General features: G+C 39.3%; 1 protein-coding gene across 19 annotated transcripts in view; it reads right to left on the minus strand.

Moving 5' to 3' along the window:
* Positions 1-1,053: 1,053 nt before the first annotated feature.
* Positions 1,054-16,943, minus strand: part of LOC122561721 (membrane-associated guanylate kinase, WW and PDZ domain-containing protein 2) — a 687,684-nt gene continuing 671,794 nt past the window's right edge. For 15 of the 19 annotated variants that reach the window (XM_087999522.1, XM_087999521.1, XM_087999517.1 and 12 more), the window contains 2 exons: positions 16,241-16,379; positions 1,054-3,094 (listed from right to left, as the gene is read on the minus strand). In XM_087999522.1, the coding sequence (XP_087855648.1) occupies positions 2,298-3,094; positions 16,241-16,379 (936 nt within the window). In that variant the 3' untranslated portion in view covers positions 1,054-2,297. Of the gene's footprint in view, positions 3,095-14,695; positions 14,759-15,433; positions 15,545-16,240; positions 16,380-16,943 lie in introns of all 19 variants that reach the window. The other 4 variants (XM_087999524.1, XM_043713788.2, XM_043713789.2 and 1 more) reach the window with 3 other exon arrangements.

Below are 16,943 nucleotides of genomic sequence, written 5' to 3' on the forward strand. Positions count from 1 at the left end.
CTCAGATGCAAGGCTTCTATCAACTATTCTATCTGCAACTCTTACAAATATCTTCCAATTTCTTCCAGCAATCTTACTTCATGTTTTGATTTATTTTATTTTTCATTACCCTTTTAAAATAATTTTTCTCCCTTTTGAGCTGTGAGACTAGTAGCTGAGTGATAAATGTGTATAAATTCCTATGCATTTAGCAATATCACTATTGCCAGGTGATGCGACAACCTAGGTATGACTTACCTACTATACTTCTCTCTCCGTGAAGTGAGATACGTGGTTTCCACCGGCACTTTCTATTATAAGTCTGTGATTAAGAATTCAGTTGAACTGATTATTGAAGTAGTTTGGCTGTACTCTAGAATGATTTAAATGATTTGTGGTATTTCTTCCGAGGTACACAGAGAATGAGACTACAAGTCAGGGAACAATGAATAGTTTAAGATTTATCTTTCTCTAACAATTATTTGTAGACTTCTTTGATACATTGCTCACAATTTATGGATTAAAATCTGAAGACTGAAATTTATGTAATTTAAAACATCAACTTTTAAGTAAAAACTTAGGATTGTCCTTTTTAAAGTCACACTACTTTAGTTACTTAATGCATTTTTTTTACACTACTGTAACATGTCTCAACATCAGGCAATGGCCCACTACCCTTACAATTTGCAAGGTAACAAGAGAGATTCTACATTGTCAGCTGAAATGATATTTTCAACTAACCTTTTGTTGGGCATACTTTGGCACTGTCCTGACAAATCCCATGAAAGGAGTTGAGCACCTTCATAAAACATTCTTAAAGACTCTGTTCCAATAGATTAGAGAGACTTTTGACAAAAGCAACATTCTGGTATCTTAAACCAAATGTAAAACACCATTATTACAGATTTTGAATAAAAGGTATTGATAGAATATAAAAAGGTTAATTTCATAGGCACACAAAAAATGCTGACTTGTATCATATAAGCAAAGAATGTGCATCTTTTGATAGCTTTATGCATGTACATTTAAGGTTGATTTTTTTTTGCCTGAGCTGGAAAATGTTGAAGCACTCAGGACAACACTCGTTTCAGAGTATGTACTTTATTTGACAGTGTTTCAGATAGAATATCATAAACAAGTTTTCTGTAAAAGTTAATTTATCCGCAGTGGTGCAGTTCATAAAAATAGTTGCTCACTTACAGTCTTTGTGACTAATAATACATGGAATCATATTTATAGAGATACTGTACAAGGTAAATTCACAACTAACACTACACAGCAATATTTATCCAAAGGGTAAGTGACATGTCATGTTCATAGATCATTTGATTACAGATAGCATACAGCAATTACTGCACAAGTAAGAGCTGTGAGCTGTGCAAAATGTAGTCTGCTTCTGCAATCATAATCCCACTTTTCCATAAACCTAAAATCAGGGGGTAATACAGGTACGTGCACTACAATACAGAAGCATTTCCCAAAACCTGATTTTACTATACCATTAATGGCAGAAATCAGATTATGGCTAGGCCAGAGGATAAAGTAGGTGAACTGTGCTCACGTTCACCATAAGTAAACTTCAATATGAAAATCAACTGCATTATTACTATGACACTATTATTGTGCTTGGTTCACTGAGGTGGACCTAAAAATTGGGTTGCTTTGATACAAGATGAAATTTAAATTAAATATGTTCACTTGTGTTATTCCTACTGATGAGGCTCCGGTATTATAGAAAACTTTAACCCCTGGGCTAGGCCTTTGTCCTATTAAGTGAATATTTACAAAAATTCAGCTTTACATAGACTTCCAATTTTTCGGTGCCTTACTCTTCAGTGCAGTTTTACTTAAGGCCAGACTCTAACAACTGATGTTCCCACTAGTACAAAGATTACTGATACAACAGATATGACCGCAGCTTACAGATGAAGTAAATCCTTCATACTTTAAACATTGTTTTCAACAAAAGCACCAATATTATTCTTGTTCTCTGATGTTGTTACCAACATAATCATACTGCACTGCTCCGTACAGTTCATTGGTTTGGCTCACAGATGTTGTCACTGTCCCCATAGCATAGTGGTAAACATCAGTTTACAGAAGGTTTAAAATACTGCTGGTTGCTTTCTTTAAAGTCTTTTATGACCAAACATATCATTGCTCCATTGAATATTATTCTCACTATATTGTTAATGCAAATGCTTCCAGTTTATAAGGCTGAGTAACTGTTCAAATTAAGTTAGATAAATAACGTGATAAGGGGAAATGCTGAATGTCCTGCATCTATCTGACAATTGGGAGAATAATATATTATTATTTCATTTGTCCATGGTGGCAGCACCAGATTTCATTATACTGGGATACTTATCAGAACCAGGAATTTTCCATGGCCCAGGTGAAACAGTTGACTTTCGGGTTATAGTGTTGTTACTTTGAATAGCAAGATTTGAACGTGTATGCTCCTCACCGGAGATCTTACTGAGATCTCGTTTAAGGTCCTTGATGACCTGTTCTAAGGCATTTTCATGGAAGTTATCAACATCACCAGTATCAGTTCGTAAGCCAAAATCTGCTGATTTCATCCTGTGTTTCTGTGTTTTTAGCAATTTTCTCTCAGTGATATCGGCAATTTTATAATCCATTCCAGGAGACCTTCCCCTTCGGGAAGCTGGAGACATGGATCTACCGCGTTTATGTTTCTCATTGTTTGATTCATAAAACTTGCCCTCCCCTGTTTTAGTGTCTGTAAAATATTTCCTCCCAGTTGTCCTGTTTTCAGAGGTGGTCCTGCCACCATATGTTTTTTTACTATTTTCTTTACAGAGCCTTGAAAGATTCTTCTTCGAGCTTCGATGCTGCTTCAACTTTTCCACTTTTCCTGGGCTCTCTGATCTGTCTCTTCTGCTCCTCCCATAGTGATTTGCAGAGTGCTCCCTTCTCACGATATCATTTTCTTTCTTGATGTCCCATAATGTCCCTGGGGCTAGCTGGTGAATGGAATCATTGGTTGGGGCAGAATGCGATGATGATGGTGGTGGTATCAGATCATCAGGAATTATGGTAATTTCCGACAGGCCTGGGGAGCCTGCAGAGGAAGCATTCCGGCTGTGGTTGTCTGTGAAAACAATAATTTTAAGAAGTCAGTATAGGATTTATAGAAGATAATTAGGGAGGGAAAATAAATTCTGGGGTTGCCGTCAAGTTCCTATCCCATGAGTAAAGAAAAGAACAAAGAAAATTACTGCACAGGAAGAGGTCCTTCGGCCTTGCAAGCCTGCGCTGATCCAGATCTTCTATCTAAACCTGTCGCCTATTTTCTAAGGGTCTGTACCCCTTTGCTCCCTGCCCATTCATGTACCTGTCTAGACACACCTTAAATGATGCTATCTTGCCCGCCTCTACCATCTCTGCTGGCAATGTATTCCAGGCGGGGTAAAAACAATGACTGCAGATGCTGGAAACCAGATTCTGGATCAGTGGTGCTGGAAGAACACAGCAATTCAGGCAGCATCCGACGAGCAGCAAAATCGACGTTTCGGGCAAAAGCCCTTCATCAGGAATAAAGGCAGAGAGCCTGAAGTGTGGATAGATAAGCTAGAGCTTTTTGGGATGGCATTTTTGCAAGAGATAGGGTGGGAAGAGGTGTAATCCAGGTAGCTGTGGGAGTCGGTGGGTTTGTAAAAAATGTCAGTGTCAAGTCGGTCATCACTAATGGAGATGGAGAGGTCCTGGAAGGGGAGGGAGGTGTCAGAGATGGTCCAGGTAAATTTAAGGTCAGGGTGGAATGTGTTGGTGAAGTTGATGAATTGCTCAACCTCCTCGCGGGAGCACAAGGTGGCGCCAATGCAGTCATCAATGTAGCAGAGGAAGAGGTGGGGAGTGGTGCCGGTGTAATTACGGAAGGTCAACTGTTCTACGTAGCCAACAAAGAGACAGGCATAGCTAGGGCCCATATGTGTGCCCATGGCTACCCCTTTGGTCTGGAGGAAGTGGGAGGATTCAAAGGAGAAATTGTTAAGGGTGAGGACCAGTTCGGCCAAACGAATGAGAGTGTCGGTGAAAGGGTACTGTTGGGGACGTCTGGAGAGGAAAAAACGGAGGGCTTGGAGGCTCTGGTCATGGCGGATGGAGGTGTAGAGGGATTGGATATCCATGGTGAAGATGAGGCGTTGGGGGCCGGGGAAACGGAAGTCTTGGAGGAGGTGGAGGGCGTGGGTGGTGTCTCGAACATATGTGGGGAGTTCCTGGACTAGGGGGGATAGGACAGTGTCGAGGTCGGTAGAGATGAGTTCAGTGGGGCAGGAGCATGCTGAGACAATGGGTCGGCCAGGGTGGTCAGGCTTGTGGATCTTGGGAAGGAGGTAGAACCGGGCAGTGCGGGGTTCCCGGACTATGAAGTTGGAAGCTGTGGGTGGGAGATCTCCTGAGGTGATGAGGTTCTGTATGGTCTGGGAGATGATGGTTTGGTGATGGGGGTGGGGTCATGGTTGAGGGGGCAGTAGGAAGCGGTGTCCTCGAGTTGGCGTTTGGCTTCAGCGGTGTAGAGGTCAGTGCGCCAGACTACCACTGCGCCCCCTTTATCCGCTGGCTTAATGGTGACGTGGGGATTAGAGCAGAGGGATTGGAGGGCTGCGCGTTGTGAGGGTGAGAGGTTGGAAGTGGGGGAGGGGGGTCGACAGGTTATGGCGGTTAATGTCCCAGCGGCAGTTGGAAATGAAGAGGTCGCGGGCAGGTAATAGGCCAGTGCGTGGTGTCCAGGTGGATGCAATTTTGAATCCTCCCACTTCCTCCAGACCAAAGGGGTAGCCATGGGCACACATATGGGCCCCAGCTATGCCTGTCTCTTTGTTGGCTACGTAGAACAGTTGATCTTCCGTAATTACACCAGCATCATTCCCCACCTCTTCCTCCGCTACATTGATGACTGCATTGGCGCCACCTTGTGCTCCCGCGAGGAGGTTGAGCAATTCATCAACTTCACCAACACATTCCACCCTGACCTTAAATTTACCTGGACCATCTCTGACACCTCCCTCCCCTTCCTGGACCTCTCCATCTCCATTAGTGACGATCGACTTGACACTGACATTTTTTACAAACCCACCGACTCCCACAGCTACCTGGATTACACCTCTTCCCACCCTATCTCTTGTAAAAATGCCACCCGCCTCTAGCTTATCTCTCCACACTTCAGGCTCTCTTTATTCCTGATGAAGGGCTTTTGCCCGAAACGTCGATTTTGCTGCTCGTCGGATGCTGCCTGAATTGCTGTGTTCTTCCAGCACCACTGATCCAGAATGTATTCCAGGCACCCACCACCCTCTGCATAAAGAACTTTCCATGTATATCTCCCCTAAATTTTTCCCCTCTCACTTTGAACGCATGACCCCTTGTAATTGAGTCCCTCACTCTGGGGTAAAAAGCTTCTTGCTATCCACCCTATCTATACTTCTCATGATTTTGTAGACCTCAGGTCTCCCTTCAACCTCTGTCTTTCTAATGAAAATAATCCTAATCTACTCAACCTCTCTTCATAGCTAGCACTTTTAATAACAGGCAATATTCTAGTGAACCTCCACTGCACCCTCTCCAAAGCATCCAAATCCTTTTGGTAATGAGGTGACCAGAACTGTACGCAATATTCCAAATGTGGCTGAACCAAAGTCTTGTATAACCGTAACATAATCTGCCAACTCTTGTACTCAATACCCTGTCCGATGAAGGAAAACATGCCGCATGCCTTCTTGACCATGCTATTGACCTGCGTTGCCACCTTCAAGGAACAATGGACCTGATTACCCAGATTTCTCTGTACATCAATTTTCCCCAGGACTTTTCCATTTACTGTAAAGTTCCCTCTTGATCTTCTAAAATGCATCACCTCACATTTGCCCGGATTGAACCCCATCTGCTATTTCTCTCCCCAACTCTCCAATCTATCTATATTCTGCTGTATTCTCAGAGTCTCCTTCACTATCTGGTACTCCACTAATCGTAGTGTCATTTGCAAACTTGCTAATCAGACCACTTATTTCTTCCTCCAAATCATTTATGTATATCACAAACAACAGTGGTCCCAGCACAGATCCCCGTGGAACACCACTGGTCACAGGTCTCCATTTTGAGAGACTCCCTTCCACTACTACTCTCTGTCTCCTGTTGCCCAGCCAGTTCTCTATCCATCTTGCTAGTACACCCTGGACCCCAAATGACTTCACCTTCTCCATCAGCCTACCATGGGGAACCTTATCACATGCCTTACTGAAGTCCACGAATAGGACATCTATAGCCCTTCCCTCATCAATCAATTTTGTCACTTCTTCAATGAATTCTATTAAGTTGGTAAGACATGACCTTCCCTGCACAAAATCATGCTGCCTACCTCTGATAAATCCATTTTCTTCTAAATGGGAACAGACCCTATCCCGCAGTATCTTCTCCATCAGCTTCCCTACCACTGATGTCAGGCTCACCGGTCTATGATTACTTGGATTATCCCTGCTACCCTTCTTAAACAAGGGGACAATAGTAGCAATTCTCCAGTCCTCCAGGACATCCCCCGTGTTCAAAAATGATGCAATGATATTTGTTAAGGCCCCAGCTATTTTCTCTCTCGTTTCCCTCAGTCACATGGATGGATCCTATATTGACCTGGGCTAAATCTGACCAAATATCAAATTACTGATTATTACTTATGTTCTTTTTTTGAATTGTGCATTTACTTTACAATTTTTAATTTGTAATCTTACAAGTTTAAATTGCCTCAAATTTTCCAATAATTGAGGGATATATGAAAAGGGTGTAATTAAATAAAAGTTTAAATATAAATGTATAGTTATTGTCAACTTCAACTATTATTTTAATATTTAGTATGGAATGTCCTGAAGTAGCAAGGGATATGTGAGGAAGTTAGAAAGCCACAAGGGATCAATTCCATGTTTTACTTCTCCTTCAAGGCACATTGGGCACTCAAGGGTCAAACATTCCGCTGCCAAAAAGACTCACTGCAGTATCAATTGGAAGTCTGTCCTCTTACAATATAGACAGAACATCTCAGTAGGAGGGAGGCTGACTGTATCCCAGAAGAGGAGCCTAGTGGAGCCACACATGTGGATTCCCCTGTAGCCCTTCCCAGACAAGATTGATAGCCTTGGCCACAACCCTGTTAAACTGCCGCTTGCTCCCATTGTCTTACTTCCCCTCCATATTAGCATAGGTATGTGAATCACCCATTGAGAACAGGCAAAACCCTTCTGTTTTAATTTCTTCCTATCAACACATGATCAAGAAGAATACGATAACCAGTCCCTGTAATCCATTCACAAATTATCACAGGACATCAACATTCATTGGGTTTTGTAAATTCATAATTACCTATCTTAAACTATGTAATGACAATTGACCATGTGACTGATGAACCTTTTGTTTAATCCCTATAAAAAAAACTGTCTTTGTGTGCAGGGCAGAGATTCGTGGACAAGTAGATGCACGACTACTTTTAGGGACATTTAGAATCTCGCCAGCTTTCTGATAATAAAGCATCTGCCATTGTACTGAAACTTGTGTCAAGTGGATTTGTGGAACAAAATATACATCAACACATGCAAGAATGCTTATGAAGGAATGAGAAGAATTTCATGAATTGCCAACTTTCTTTGAAACAGTTAATGACAGGCAAAGTAAGGGAAAATGCACCACAATTTAAAAGCTCTAATTTCCTATACTTTACACTGTATTCAATAGTCAAAGAATTGTTGGTTTTTGTTTCTATTTTGTACAAATTAAAACAAAATGACATAGCAGCTTTTTATTAACTGCAAAATTAGAAACAATGTTAAAAATGCATCAGTTCCTAATCTACAGTCTTTTCACAGTTTTTGTATTTAAAGGTGCATTCCTTCAGCTAGCATAGAGTCATAGATAACGGTCCTATGTATTGAAAATGTGTATAATCACTACTCCTGATCATTTATTTACACATATGTTTACTTAATCTAATGGCTGCAGTTTTGTTAAATTTTAAAACTAATGATAGAGTCAGAATTTCAAGTTTAATGCTAGCCAATTCAAAATCGGGGCCAGCAGGGAGTGCACACCACACGAGTTTAAAATAATTATTTTAGTCCATAGTCTTGCATTAAAACTATAGAAACAGTCTCTCTGGGTTACCCAGTTTGTGTGCTCTTTCAATCCATATACATCAATGCTCAACAAATATTTTTAATACAATAAGGATAATTCAATATCACCTCCAGTTTAATATTGTAATATTAACCAAATACTATAACTAATTTTTAAAAGTAAATATTTACATTTTGCTGACTTTGATCTTTTTTTCCCCTCCTTTGATCTCTCCTTACTTTTACAGTTGACTTATTAAATCTTAATTCTTGAAATATTTTCCTCACCACCTTTTTAACTACCCTGGCTCCAATCCATCTGCTGAGGGGCCCATCAAGCGCTTGTTGCTGTAACCTTATGGGCTGCAGTCCCATGATTTTCTCGCTGACTTCCCACCCATCGCACCACTTGGAGTTCATCTTTCCAATCTTTTTCCTGTGCAACTCACCTCTCCAGGTTCTGCTCTTGTGGACTCTGCCATCGACTCAGCTATTATCATCTGTTTCTGAACTTCCCTCAAGATATTCTTTGACTTGTGAAACAGACCTTTGTCATCTAGATTTATTGTGGATCATGTCCATAATACATTTTTATTGTACTGATTCCTTGGTCTTGTTGTAAACTTGGCTGACAGATAATGACAGATAATGAATAAATCAAGTTATTCTAAAGACTACATTTTTCACTACATGCCCTGCCTAGTGACATATCGTATATCGGTCTGAAATTATTAATACTTGATTGAGTGCAGTCAGCATCACTTCCTGTGACGATGTCATGGAGAGAGGAGATATGTAAACTTACAAAGTAAAGGGATATGACAGAACTGCAGTGCAGCTACTTGCCTAATAATACCTGGGATGCAATAGGAAGGGACAGTGTTTACAAACATAAAAATAAAAGCAAATAAGGTCAAAGGGGGGAAAAATGGTAAAAGGAAAAATGCACATAGTATTCAGAACGGAAATGAATTAACAGCATAAAAAGAGGTCAATGGAAATGATCATATAGCCATAGAGATCTGGTTACAAGATCACAGTTGGGAACAAAATATTTAGGGGTATATGACTTTTGAAAATGATGGGCAGAAAGAAAAAGACTGAGGCTAGTTTTGTTATTACTTGATGGAACAAGAAACAATCTTGGATTCGAAGATGTCGGAGTCAAAAAATAACTCTGGGAAGACAACACTGATATCTAACAGTATATCGTAGGACAGACAGTAAATCAGGAGACAATGAGGACATATAAAATGCTTGAACATTAATCATGGGTGACTTTAATCTTCAAGTACCTTTGGAAAATAAAATTGGCAGAAGCCATAAGAAAGAATTCAGATAGCATATTCAGGATAGTTTCCTGGAACAATATATTGTAGATCCAACTTCTTGATCTGCCATGTATAATGAAGTGGGTTCAATAAATGATCTCAGAGTGAAAGATCCTCAAGAGAACAGTGACCACACATGCAGAATTTAGTATTCAGTTTGAGAGTGGGAAATATTGGATGCACCTGTGCTGAACCTAGGCAGGAATAATTATGATGAAATAATGGCAGAATTGGATGTAGTGGACTGGGAAAGTGGATGAGCAGAAAAGACAATTGATAGTGGCAAACATTTAAGAAAATAGTTCATTACATACTCTAGTGAGGAAGAAGGATTCTACAAAGGGAATAAACCATTCATGGTTAACTAAGGAAGTTAAGGACAGTATAAAATTGAAAGAAAAACATATAACGTGGCAAAGATTAATAGTTAGAGGTGAATTTTTTTTAAAAACCATTAAAAAATGACCAAACATATTATAACGAGGGAGAAAATAAAGGTTGAGAGTAAACTAGCAAGAAATATGATAACAGATAGGAACGTCTTTGAATATATGAAAAGGATAAGAAGGCCAAAGTAAACATAGGGTTCTTAGAGAATGAGACTGAGGAAGTAATAACAGGGAACCAGGAAAAGGCAAAGAAGTTGACTAAATCCTTTGCACAAATCTTTGAGGTAGAAGACACGAACAGCATCCCAAATACATTAAATAATCAAAGATAAAAGGATGAGGAGGCATGGGAGAAGAGAGAGGAGATAAACAGAACATATATCACTGGTGAAAAAGTACAAGGGAAACTAATGGGGCTAAAGATCAATAGGTTGCTTGGACCTATGGGTTGTGCCCTAAAATACCAAAAAACTTAATTACTAAAATAGCAGATGAACTGGTAGTAATCACCTCAGAAACCTTTGATTATGGACAACTCATAGAAGGTTTGAAAAACTGGCAATGCAAAAACCTTATTTAAAAAAGGAGGGATACAAAAAAAAGGTAACTATAAATTGTTTAGCTTAAAATGTGTCATTAGGAAATCTATTATAAAATATGTAATAGCAGAGAAATACATAATATAATCAAATTGAATTAGCATGGTTTAAAGACGGGGAAATCATGCCTGATAAATTTATGAGAATTTTTGATGGCATTAACAAGCAGGATAGATAAAGCAGAACCATTAGATGCAATTTATTTGGATTTCCAAAGGTGTTTAATAAGATGCCACACAGGATCTGAGCATATGAGGTATGGTTAGTGAGTTTGCAGATGACACCAAATTGGAGGTGCAGTGGACAGTGAAGAAGTTTACCTGAGAACAATGTGATTGTAATCATTTGGGACAATGGGCTGAGGATTGGCAGGTGGAGCTTAATTTATATAAATGTGAGGTGCTGCATTTTGGAAAGGCAACTCAGGGCAGGATTTATACACTTAATGGTAAGGTCCTGGAGAGTGTTGCTGAACAAAGGGACCTTGGAGTGTGGGTTCATAATTCCTTGAAAGCGGAGTCACAGGTAGATAGGATAGTGAAGGTGACGTTTGGTATGCTTGCCTTTATTGGTCAGTGCATTGAGTATAGGAGTTTGGAGATCTTGTGGCTGTACTGGACACTGGTTAGGCCATTATTGGAATACTCGTCCCCCCTGATACAGGAAGGATACTGTTAAAGGAAGGATTCTGAAAAGATTTACAAGGGTATTGCCAAAGTTGGAGGGTTTGAACTATAATGAGAAGCTGAATATACTGGGGCTATTTTCACTGTAGTTTCAGAGGCTGAGGGAATGACATTACAGAAGTTTATAAAATCATGAGGGACATGGAAAGGGTGAATAGACATATTCTTTTTCCAGGAGTGGGAGAGTCCAAAACCAGAGGACATAGGTTTAAGATGAGAGGGGCAAGATTTAAAAGATATCTAACTAGCAACTTTCTCACGTAGAGAGTGGTGCATGTATGGAATCAGATGGCAGAGGAAGTGGTGGAGGCAGGTACAATTACAACACTTAAGGATATCTTTAGGATATCTGGTCGGCATGACGAGTTGGACCAAAGGGTCTGTTTCCATGCTGTACATCTCAATAACTCTGTGACTCACTAAGATAAAAGCTCTTGGTATTGAGGATAGTATATTAATGTGATAAGAATTAGCTAACACAGTAACACAGTGGTTAAAACTGCTGAGTCACAATGGCAGGGACCCAGATTTGACCATAAGACATCGGAGCAAGAATTAAGCTATTCAGCCCATTGAATCTGCTCCACCATCAATCATGACTGGTAAATTTCTCAACCCCATTTTCCTGCTTTCTCCCTATAACCCTTGATCCCCTTTACAATCAAGAACCTATCTATCTCAGTCTTAAATATACTCAAAGACCTGGCCTCCACAGCCTTCTGTGGCAGTGAATTCCATAGATTCTGAAGAAGTTTCTCCTTATCTCTGTCTAAAAAGTCTTCCCTTTACGATAAGGCTGTCCCTTTGGGTCCAAGTCTCTCCTACCAACGGAAACATCTTCCCAACTTCCGCTCTGTAAAGGCCGTTCAGTATTCTGTAAGTTTCAGTTAGATCCCACCTCACCCTTCTGAAGGAAGGAATTTGATTCCAGCCTCACGTGACTGTCTGTGTTGAGCTTGCATGCTCTCCCTGTCTCTGCGTGGGTTACCACCAGGTGCTCTAGTTTCTTCCCACAATCCAAAGATGTGCAGGTTGGGTGATTGGCCATGCTAAAAACTGCCCCATAGTATCCAAGGCCTTACAGGCTATACGATTTAGTCATGGGGCAAGCCCCTATGTGGGGTTACAGGGATAAAATGGGTCTGGGTGGGATGGTTTTTGGAGGGGTATAGCATACTCAATGGGTTGAACAGCATCTGTCTGCACTGTTAGGAGTCTATGACTCGATGATTCTAGTAAGATGACAGAAAGTTGGGTAAGGGGAGCATTCTCAGGATGGCAATCTGTAACTGATGGAGTACAACAGCATTCAGTGTTGGGGCCACAGTTACATACAACATATGTGCCTTCAAAGACAGAAGTGAGTGGTACTATCGGCAAGTTTACAGACAACACAAAAATAGGTGGGAGTGCAAGTGGTGAGGATGACAAAAAGAGTCTACACAGGGATATAGACAGCTTAGCTGAATTGGCAAAAAACTTGGCAGATGTAATATGATGTGCAGCAACGTGAGGTTATGTACTTTGGTAGGGAGAGTAGAGTAGCTGTACATAATTTAAAGGAGAAAAATGGCAGAAAGCTGGTAATGAAAACTGTTCAGAGTAGGTTCACTAAGTTGATCCCAACTATGGAGGGATGTTCTTATGAGGAGACATTGAGTTAGTAGTACCTGAACTCACTACAGCCTGTACTTTACAGAAGAATGAAAAATCTAAGATTCTGAAAGTTTAATAGGGCAGATGTTGAGACATCGTTTCTCCTTATGGGACAATTTAGGACCAGACAGTATAATCTCACAGTAAGGTGTTGCCCATTTAAGACAGAGATGAGGAGAAATCTCTTTTTGAAGAGGCTAATGAATCTGTGAAATTCTGTAGTGATGATGGCTGTAAAGACTGCATTCTTAAGTACACTGAAGGCAAACATAGATGTTTAATCAGTAATGGAATCGAGGGGTATTGGAAAATGGAAGAAATTGGAGTTGGGGATTGGAGAATACCCTGAACAGACAGCACAATACCAGAGGAAACAGAAGAATCAATAATGCCATTGACTGTTACAAAGAGTAAAATATTGGTGATCCTAACCCTTCACCCCATTCACTCTATCAATGCCTTGTCGCTTGATGCTGCCTCAATTCAAAACCAACAATATCTCCCAAAGAATCTCAATAGCAAAGTCTTGTCCAAAGCCAAGTACTGAAGCTCTGGATTACTTCAAGCCACCACTAATGAAATATTGTATTGATGTCTTCAAACATTTCTAGAAATTCAAACACCTTCAACAACTCATTGTGACTAACCAAAATGAGAGCAGGTCCATTTGGGAAGGCACTAATGCAGGAGGATACTGACATTGCAAGCAAAACCTGTCCAAACATGACAGAGTCTATAGATTGTATGTTGAACTTATCAATCATCTTAGCACCCATCAATTGGTGTAGCAGCAATTAATCCCAGAGGGGCTGCTGAAGAGAAAATGATGAGTGTTGTCTAATTTAAATTTATACAGTGTTTCTGACATATTAAAAGTGATTCCTTTAGTTTTGCATTTTCTTGGCTAGGAAAGCACAGTTTTACCCATGCCTTTTCTAGGCAAAACATTATCCTAAGATACCCAACTCTGACTTTAATATTAACTCCTATGGGAAACCATGATTCACGTAAAGTTGCAACTTTCAGGAATGTACCCCCAACTTTAAGTGAGGACTCCCGGACAATATTTTGTTTCTTAAATAAGCCATTCCATAAAGAAAACTGCCATCATACAAGATAAAATTTAATCTTGCTCAATTTCTGTTTGGTAGATTACTTCTGCCTTGATCAACTATTGTCCCAAGTCCTGAGGAGAGACAGGTTGATTCTCCTTGCTAATTTAAAGTGGACAGTTGTGGCTGGAGTCTAGCAATTTCCACTCTCACTTTCCTCAGCAACCTGAATACATCCCATTTAGACAAGGGAACATTTCTACCTTGGGGACTGTGAATGTTAAAGTAACTCCTCTGTTTTTGTCCAATTGAATTTCTCTACCATCTCAGTTACTTTGACATTACCAGCATCCTTGATTTTACCAAAGTCAAATATAAAATGCTTAGTATCTGAGCTAAGCCCGATACCTCCAAAAGATGATCTTCTTTTTGGTTCATAATCCGCCCAAATCATTTTTCCTTTTTGCTACTTATATATTTAAAGAAGGTACTGCAGATAAAGGGATTGCTCTGGATATTGTCAAAATAGATTTTAAGAAAGCATTTGACGAAGTGCATCATAAAATGTTGGTGAACAAAATTGAGGCTCATGAAATAAGAGGGTCAGCATCAACTTGGATAAAAAAAATTGGCTTATGATCAGAAAACTGCAATTCATGATAGTCGGTATGGTGCATGCCAATGGCCTTTTTTTGACATATATAAATGACATGGATATTGGAATTCAGAATGAATCCCAAAAATTATCCCATGCTTCCAAATAGTGAAGATGAAACCAAACAACTGCTACAGGGCATAGGTAGGCAAATGGCAGATGGGATTTACCATAGTTGAATGTGAGGTAATACATTTTGCAGAAGGAACAGAAACTGGCTATACAGACCTAATGACATAGTTCTGAAGTATGTGAAGGGACAACATGTCCTGGGGGTTCATACGCATAGATCTATGATGGTGGCAAATTATTTTGAGAGAACAATTAGCAAACCATATAGATTCCTAGTTTCATAAACAGTGGATGCAACAAGAATGTTAATGTACGACTGGTAATACACAACTTGAATATTGCTGAAAAACAGGCATGCTACCACAGCATTTTGTCTTACATTCAACAGGAATCTCCAGAATCTTGCAGAGTGATCATCAAATCTAAGTAGCTTGGGATAACAGCTATTTGATTTCTGGAATATAAATTTTTTGACAAAACCTGGCAACTCTCAAAAGTGGAGACACATTGTCAGGTTGATATTAAGGGAATGTGACTTCTTTTTAATGTAGTTTTGAACTTTGTTTCAAAGCATAACTTTAATTTCAAATTATTGTCAAGGACTTCAAGGAAGATAAAGTGGAGATGTATATTATTTTGTACATCAGAGAAAGATAGGCATTTGATAATGCTTAGAATAGATAACCACTCTAAGACATTTAAGTAATTAAATTTATAAAATACAGTTAGAAAAGTAGCAGATACTATTTAATTTTAATTATTGAACTTTGGACTACAGTCACTGTTAACTTTGACATCACGTACATGTGTTAGTATAATTTTTCAACGATAAAACATGTAAATTTATAATTATTTTATCTAAAATTTGAAGAATACACATGCAGAATTACAAACCGTGTCTTTAGGGTGGCCCAATAGGAAGAAATATGGGGACCCATGCTTGTCACTTTTCATGCACATGGAGAGACTGGAAGGTACCATTCCTAAAGGAAGGGGAGGAACAGCCTAGGACCAATCATTAGAATTAACAGAACCAGTGGCAGATATTAACACAATGTTAGCACAATGTTATCGAGTTAGCTGTTTAGTATAGTAAATTCAAAAATTTAAAACAGCAAAGAATTAAGTTAAAATAAACATTAAGATAGTAAATCATGCAAGAAGTTAAGTGATTAGAAAGACATTACAAAGTAGAATGAGTCTTAGTAACTAGCTGTAACTTTTTTAAAGCTATGGATGTTTGTAACTGAAGTGCTTCTAATGTCAATTGGCAACCAGCTATCAACATTATTTAACATTTAACAATATAATGACATTTCAAATAATTTAAATTTTGACTGCTTCTTGTACCATTGTTTTGAAGCATGCTGATCCAAATCTTACTATAAGAAGGGAAAACTAGTTTGATTAGCAAACTTCTGTTGACTGAAAAAAAAGGGCAATATGTTTTTTGTCAATTGTGCTCTGTGAGCAGTAATTTATAGACCTTGCAATCAAGTTGCTGTGCTAAAATTCAAACAGTTACACAACACTGTTTCAGTGTCAGTCAGCAGCCTCTTAAGTTAAAGTTTTGTCATAATTTGATTAGCAGCTGGTGGCCAATCTAACACATTGTTCTAGAACCTGAAAAGACTGTTATAATACTGCTTTATTCTTTATTGGCTACATGGAAAATGAACTGATCTAGAATATGAAACCCACCATACTCGGGCACTTGACCTGTCCCACGTTTAAGAAGGAGACGTACTCTTTTCCCTCCAGATTTGATCAGGTCGATTGCTCTGGCATGAGTCATTTCTCTTGTGTTCTCTCCATTGATTTCAATGATATGATCCCCAACCTATTAAGAATAAAAATAAAAATCAAGTGAAGATACAATGGATAAGGTGACCAGATTTTCAAGAAACAAAACTGGAATATATGGGAAGTTCTGGGAAGGGGAGGCTATGATGATTGATATGGTGGTGACAAATGAGATCAGGTGGGGGAAGGGGATTGTTGAAGGTAGAAAGTTATGTGATGTCATCTGCTGGAACATCGTCAGCCAAGGTTGGCAACTATTAAGACATCTAAGACAAAAAAAAGCAATGCACTTGATAAATAAAACATGGAATCTTTCAAATATTATAGCAAACTAACCAAAGATCAAATAGGTTTTAGGAAACTAATTTCAACTTAATGAAAAGCCAAAATTCTTGCCTGCAAATAGGTAGCCTCTGCAGAAATTCCACCTATCAAATCTTTATCTCTTAATAAAAGCCAGTAACATCCCTCTTGATCATTGCAGCAGTTTACATCAGTAGATGCACACATGCAGAAGAAATACACAGCAAAGAATATCTAATGGGGGGGCGGTGGGCAAATAAAATTCTGAGTAACCCCAGAGCACCCGGGTTAGAGCTCA

This window comes from Chiloscyllium plagiosum, unplaced genomic scaffold, assembly GCF_037043375.1.
Source record: "Chiloscyllium plagiosum isolate Xiang-an unplaced genomic scaffold, Cpla_swu_hap1 HiC_scaffold_23, whole genome shotgun sequence".
Classification (NCBI taxonomy): Eukaryota; Metazoa; Chordata; class Chondrichthyes; order Orectolobiformes; family Hemiscylliidae; genus Chiloscyllium; species Chiloscyllium plagiosum.